The sequence below is a fragment of the Clupea harengus genome, chromosome 2 (assembly GCF_900700415.2).
Source record: "Clupea harengus chromosome 2, Ch_v2.0.2, whole genome shotgun sequence".
Classification (NCBI taxonomy): Eukaryota; Metazoa; Chordata; class Actinopteri; order Clupeiformes; family Clupeidae; genus Clupea; species Clupea harengus.
The window spans coordinates 18,224,847-18,231,851 of record NC_045153.1 but is presented as its reverse complement, the minus strand read 5'-3'; the positions used below and the strand labels follow the sequence as shown (position 1 = coordinate 18,231,851).

At 46.5% G+C, this 7,005-nt stretch overlaps 1 protein-coding gene across 5 annotated transcripts in view; it reads left to right on the top strand.

Moving 5' to 3' along the window:
* Positions 1 to 7,005, top strand: part of LOC105893156 (diacylglycerol kinase beta) — a 75,867-nt gene that overhangs the window by 43,141 nt on the left and 25,721 nt on the right. For all 5 annotated transcript variants that reach the window (XM_042710123.1, XM_031585206.2, XM_031585195.2 and 2 more), the window contains one exon: positions 4,693 to 4,757. In XM_042710123.1, the coding sequence (XP_042566057.1) occupies positions 4,693 to 4,757 (65 nt within the window). The remainder of the gene's footprint in view (positions 1 to 4,692; positions 4,758 to 7,005) is intronic.

The window sequence follows — 7,005 nt, the reverse complement described above, 5'->3', positions numbered from 1 at the left end:
TGTGTGTGTGTAGGGTGGGTGGTAGTATTGGCATAGGCTGAAGGTCAGAGGAAGTATCAGTGACAGGAAGTCCGATGCTGCCAGGTTCGGACCAGGTTACCGCGGTAATGAATGACCGTGCTGAGTGACACCTGGCTGGTCTTAAAGCTAAGAGGGAAAAAAACACACACAGTACACACACACACACACACACACACACACACACACACACACACACACACACACACAGAGAGAGACACAGACACAGACACAGACACACACACAGTGCAGATTCACCTAAACGGTCTCTTAACACAGGTACCCACACTTACACACACACACACACACACACACACACACACACACACACACACACACTTACACACACACACACACACACACAGTGGTGTGTTGAGTCACGTATGCACCTGCTGCATTTTGACAGAGGCACAGATGGACAGTGATTCTCTGCTTTGCTGCACAAACCCTCTATGGTCATGCTGATCAGGGCGGCCTGAATTTCACCCCACTTAATGGCTATCACCTCCTCACCTGTCTTATTAATGCCATCCTGTGGGCTGGAAATGGACAGAAAAACGTCCTTCTGAAAAAGGGACGCTGACGGGACGGACAGTGAGGGCAGGGCTGCGTTGTCCTCAGTGCTGACTGTGTCCCCATTTCGGGGGTGAATTTGGAATAGATTGTTGTCAGGTGCGGAGGGGCAAATCATGACATCAGCCAGGGGGATGGGGGTGGTGTTTGTTGCTGGGGGGAGCCATGACATTCAGAGGTTGAGGTTGCTGTAGTTAAACACTCACCGCGAGGCCATGCCCCGAGAACAATTGCTGAATCAGCTACCTCAGCTGGCCTGTTTTTCTCTCAAGTCCTCTCTCTTTCACTCTCTCTCTCTCTCTCTCTCTCTCTCTCTCTCTCTCTTTCTTTCCCTCATGAAGAGGAGAGGTAATTTGATGGATTGTTTGTTTGTTTGTTTGTCCTCACCACCCCATTCAAAAGGCAAGATCAAACCAACCTTCACAAGCAGTGCTTGTGGGAGATGTTGTCATTGGTGTGGATGTGCTTTTTGTGTGGGGTTGAAGGTTATGCAGTGGACTGCCTCAGTGCAAACCTTGTTGCCCAATGTTTCCATGACTGTCACAGTTTCAGGGCAACATCGCTGCCATGCAACATCAGAATAGATCTGGTCTTGCCCCCGATACGGGACATTCTGTCCTTTCGTGTAATAAAAGCTTGGACTCGTGACAAGCGCTCCTCTTGCCTTTCTCTTTTCCATCACACACACACACACACACACACACACACACACACACACACACACACACACACACACACACACACACACACACACACACACGTGTCACCAGTCATGCACTCTGACCAGAAACCAAAAACTCTCGCACACGCTTTATCTCACCTAGATATCTTACACTGGTTAGTTTTAATTATAAAGGACTCAGATTAAACTTTAAAGACTGTCATTCTGTATTGGGATAGTGTTTATAATGAAATGGCAACATGGAGCTGGAAGACAGAAGTGTTGTATTGGGTCTTAATGAAAACACTATCACCTACTTGGCTACTGATATCTTCAGATCATAGACAAACAGGGCGCCGCAGGGCACCCACCCAGTTCTCCCTCTCTGCCCAGGTGGGTGTCATTGGCGGAATCAATGACAGGCCTGTGGAGTCTGACAGTCATGTCGATGGGGCCGGCTCTATTTAAAGAAGTGCAGCAGGCGTCGATAGCTCACAGCTGGCTATGACACAGGTTCTGCTGGAGGGCACAGGACAGGAGGGACGGACTGGTCACCTCATGTACACACACACACACATACACACGTGTGCGCACACACACACACACACACATAGACACGCATGCAAGCACACATGCACACACACACACACACACACACACACACACACTCACACACACACGTTACCAGTCATGCACACGCGCACACACGCACACACACACACACAGATAGACACACACACGTGTGTCACCAGTCATGCGCGCACACACACACACACACACACGCACATAAACACATGTACTAAAACACACACACACATGCACACACGTGCATACACACTCATACACACACAAATACATTAGCACGCTTAAAATATGCTAAATTGAGTTTTAGTGCTGTATGAAAAAGCTGCTTGTATAAAAATGGGAACGAGACATCATCTCATATTCACCGTGTACTTATTTGATTGAAAAACATAAGGTGACATTTCTTTACCATTTTCACTCGTGGATTTATGCGCTTACTACTCTCCTTGAGTTAAAAAGCACCCTTGTAATGTTTTCGAGCGAGTACCCATCCATCTCCCATCATAGTAGCTCTTTGTAAGGAAGCGCACCTGTACCGACTCAATTAGTCAAAGCACAGGCAGATGCAAACACAATCAAGTACATGTACACACACACATACACACACACACACACACACACACACTCGCAAGAGATAGTTGACATCCTGTCTGCCTCTGTATGAATGCCTCTGCACCTGCAAATGTCTGCAGGAAGCCAAAGTTGTTGCCAATGTCGTGCCACCCATCCTTCCATCAGATCGTGTCGCCCTGTGTGCACACACACACACACACACACAGACACACACACACACACAGACACACACACGGACCCACATGCTGTATGCCATACACACACACACACACAGTCGTTATTCCTCTGCTGTTGCAGTGGGTGATACGACGAGGCTGTGCTTGAAGGATGTGGTGGCTCCGGGCTGGTTGTCTGAGCGTGTGTGTTCGCAACCCCTCTGTTATCTAAAGATAGGAACAGATCCGTTACACTGCTTTTTTTCATCAATTATACTCCTTTATTTTCTCCTTCTTTCTCTCTCTCTCGCTCTCATTTACACACACAGACGCATATGCACATGCACACACACACACACACACACACACACACACGTGCACCCGTGCGTTGCCTGCTATCTTTTCTGTGGGTTTTGAATTTAATCACTGCTAAATAAATTGTGGTGTACTTATCATGACAAGGGTCCCACTCAGTCGCTTGGCGGAGCCAACACAGCTGGCGCACTTGTCAACCCCTTCGCTTCTCTCTCTCTCGGCTCGGCTCGGCTTGGCAGCGCTGAGCGGCTCGTTCAGAGGTCGTTTCTCCACGCCAAATGGAGGCACTTTTCTAATGGAGATGGTTGTGGTTTTTTTTTCTTTCTTCTCTCTCTTTATAATCTCAGTGTAGCAGAGAGCGATCCAGATGCTCTACCCCCGTCCCCCCTGACTCAATGAGGGCCGTCTGGCATTTGTATAAGTGATATGTGCAGAGGGTGGATTGCCTCTCACAAAAAAAAAAGATTTAAACTGCGAAGCATCTCAAAGGCGCGTGGAGAAGGCAGAGGGCCAAATGAGCCAACCATGGCAGACATGCTGAAGAAAACCGACTTAAGATGCAGCAGGAGAAATGATTTACAGCATTGAAAAGGGTTCATTAAAACTACTGGTTTGAAAGAGGATAGACATGTATAGTCACAGATGCCTTTGACGTAGAGCAGGAGAAACTAATGACAGTGTTGATCAAACCTGCTTTCAAATGCGGCTTTGTAACAAGATGGCTTCGATCTTTCCTTTCCTTTGTATTCTCTCTGTCATGTTTTTTTCCTCTCATTTACATACCGCCTCTGGTACTGTATATTTTCATTGATAAACATCCTTAAGAAAGGAATCTTGTAAAAGTCATAGTAAGAATTGTTATCGCTTAGAACAGGGGGGAATATGAGCATTCGGCATGGTGGCATAGTGTTCTGATGCTAGCTGTGGTCGCCATCACGTTATGTTCCACCTCATTGTACAGGCTATTCATCACTTTATTTTCCCTTTGCACTGCGCCCTCATGCCTGCCCTCTGCCATTCCTGGAAAGCTTCGCTCTCACTGATATTATCACTTATTCATCTCGACTGCCGCTCTCCTTCTCTCTCCCTTTCCATCTCCCTCCCTCCCTTCCTCTTTCTCTTCCTCTCCCCCCCCCCCCCCCCCCCTCCATCAGTGGTCCTATTACTAAAGCTGTGTACCTTGTGCCAGGCAGCTCTCAGCCTATCTACTGTAGGACAGGCCTGCGAGGTCCCAGCAACAGAGTCTATGCAGACACATTCAGACCCCCCCCACCCCCACCCCCCAGCACGCCTCAGAGATAATACCAGAGCTCTCTCTGGAAGCACCCCCCAACCCCCCTCCCCCAGTCACAAAAAAAACAGCATGTCTGGCTCCCATAGGCCCTGGGGGTAGACATAGAGGGATGATTGTCTGGGTCATTGCTTTATGGCCCTGTCGGCTTGCCGTCGTCAGGCCTCGGGCCCATGGCTGAGTCTGGCTGTTGGGGAGATGTCATGGCTGTAACGCAGGCCTGTATCTGCCCAGGTGTCAGTAATGAGTGGTTCAAACCGACAGAGCAAGATTGTTTGACGAACTCTGGGGGAGGTTGTTTTGACAACTCTGGTTACTGATTAGCAGTCATGAGCTTGTTGTTCAAGACCTAGACCTCGCGCCTCGCTTCCCTGCAAGTAGTTTGAAACCAAATGTGGAGGCCCATCCTACGCTAATGGTTGAAGATAAAATGGCCAACAATATTGTTCTAGCAGTACTTTTTCATGAGGATGATTATTCTGCTGTTATAAAACTGCTCTCTTGGTTTTTTTTCCCCTCAGGATGCTTCCATAGCACACCGCTTCCATCTGATGAGGGAAAAGCACCCGGAGAAATTCAACAGCCGGTAAGACACTTGACTTTCTGTGATTGGTGTGAGCAGGTGTGCATGTGTGTGAATACAAAAAAAGTTTAAAAAAGAAACATGAAAAGAAATAAAGAAATACAACAAACAACATTATCGACTAAAAACTGAAGAAACAAATAAATCTCTACTGCGGGCTGTTAAAAACTGCTCTCGCTTGAAAACTTTTTCCTGTCACAAAAGATTTACGCGCAGCAGCACCGCAGCACCCTCCCACGTGAGGCCCTCAGGCGCTCTCAACAGCAATCAGCGAACGAGGCCTGGGCCGACCGAATTGATAGGCGCCACACGCTGGGCTACAGAAAGCCCAAACTCTGCAGCCGTACCTGTTATCACCGCCACACATTGGAATCAATGAGGGAACAAACACCACCTGCCTCGCCAAACCAAATGATTGGTTTTGTTGAGCAACCGCCAGAGATTGTAATCGATTTGTCGTGACGCAATAACCTGTTTACTTGGCGTAAGCGCAGCACTTTGGTTCTCCACCGAGGAAGAGGAGCGGTAGTGTCCTGCTTGAGTCTTCCCTCTCTTCTCTGCCTGGTTGCTGGATGATCATGCTGTGACTATCGCACACACTTGGATTTTATTCTACATAAATTGTTCAGGGCCCCCTGCTGTGAAAGTGTTGTTGTGTTACCTAAGCTGTTCATAGTCATGGACTCAATGCCTCCTCTGTTACCTAATCATTTTAGTTTTTAATTAATTTGTTATGAAATCACAGGACGCTTTGGATGCTTAATGTGGGTTGACTTGCAAATGAGGCAGCAGCACAGTGCCTGAAACAAATGCTGTGTTTGCATATTGCAGTAACATTCTCTATGTGTAGTTATTCACTGGTGAATATGGACTACACATACACATTTATTGAGATTAAAATGGGGAAAACATCGAAATAATAGTACTTGATGAAGATCTGCATAGGTTTAGGTTTTGAAATGGAGCAATCAAATCCATGTTGCTTGTGTCCTGTTATTTTAACATGTAAGTATTAGGGATGTGTATTTTGGTCATATTGACAGCTTGAGTACTCAACAGAGAAAAATAGGTTGGGTTGATCCAGGGTTGATCTTGCGACAAGTTTAAGTACATCACCAGCAAATCGTTGGCTACGATTTCAGCTATTAGCTGTGTTGTTCTCTCAACTCTGCAAACAATACCTATACTTCTGAATGTAGTAAAAGACATTATTCGTGTGTGGCTACCATCTTCCTTTTCGTTCATCATTTTTTTGTGTTAAAATGTGAGGTGGTTGTACTTTCTACATTGCACTAGCAGTAGCAGAGTTGTATGACAGCATTGGACTGGATAACTGCACTGTGTTTGAAAGCTGTGTGTTTCCACACCTCACAGTGCGATTTGAAAGCCATTGTTAGCTAGTTAGTGCAACAGCTAGTGCTGTCTAAGGGGTCATGCAGACGGAGTCTAGTTTGCCTGAACCCGGAGAACCCCGTCTCCGGATAGCCCTATCGTGCAGACGAACGCACTGTATCCGCACACTGTATCCGCACTCCTTCGAATCGGGGGTCCAAAGTGAGTAAACTCGAAATCCGGTTGCGGTTGGTGTTCGTCTGCACCCTATCCGCATACCTAATCGGATTGCCCCACGTGATCGCACCATTAGACCAGCCAGAACAACGGACACAACCGGCATTATTTGATAACTGAATGGGTTGCCATGGCGCAGTGAGTTTGGCAGCCAGTTATAACAGCTCTCCAGTTTAAAAACTTGCTCCTTTTCCACGTGAATTTCCCTAACGGGATTAATACAAATGTATCTATCTGTCTGTTGTTAGGAAAGGGATGACATTAACGAGCCACACTTTAATCTATCACTGTTTAATCTATTTGCATCAGACCATTTTTCAAAAAACAGTTTTTAAAAGTGTCAGCAATAGCCTATATGAGCAAATCTGACGTGAAAAGATTTTTTTATTATAGACGGAAGTTTCAAAACAGATGAATGTTACGTTAGCTTTAGTCCTGTCAGACAACGATAGCGATAGCTACTAGCTAGCGTTAACGTTACTTCAGAGGTAGCCTACAGTACGTGAAGGACAAAGCCCTCAACAATAGCCTACATTTGTTGTTAGTAATAAAACCATGAAATTAGAAGCAATTGTAAACCATGAAACATCCAGGATCCACAGCACTTGCATTGTGGTCTCTCGTGCTCAAGCTCAGCATCTCCATAAAGCACAGGCATTTAAACAACTCAGACATGTCATGT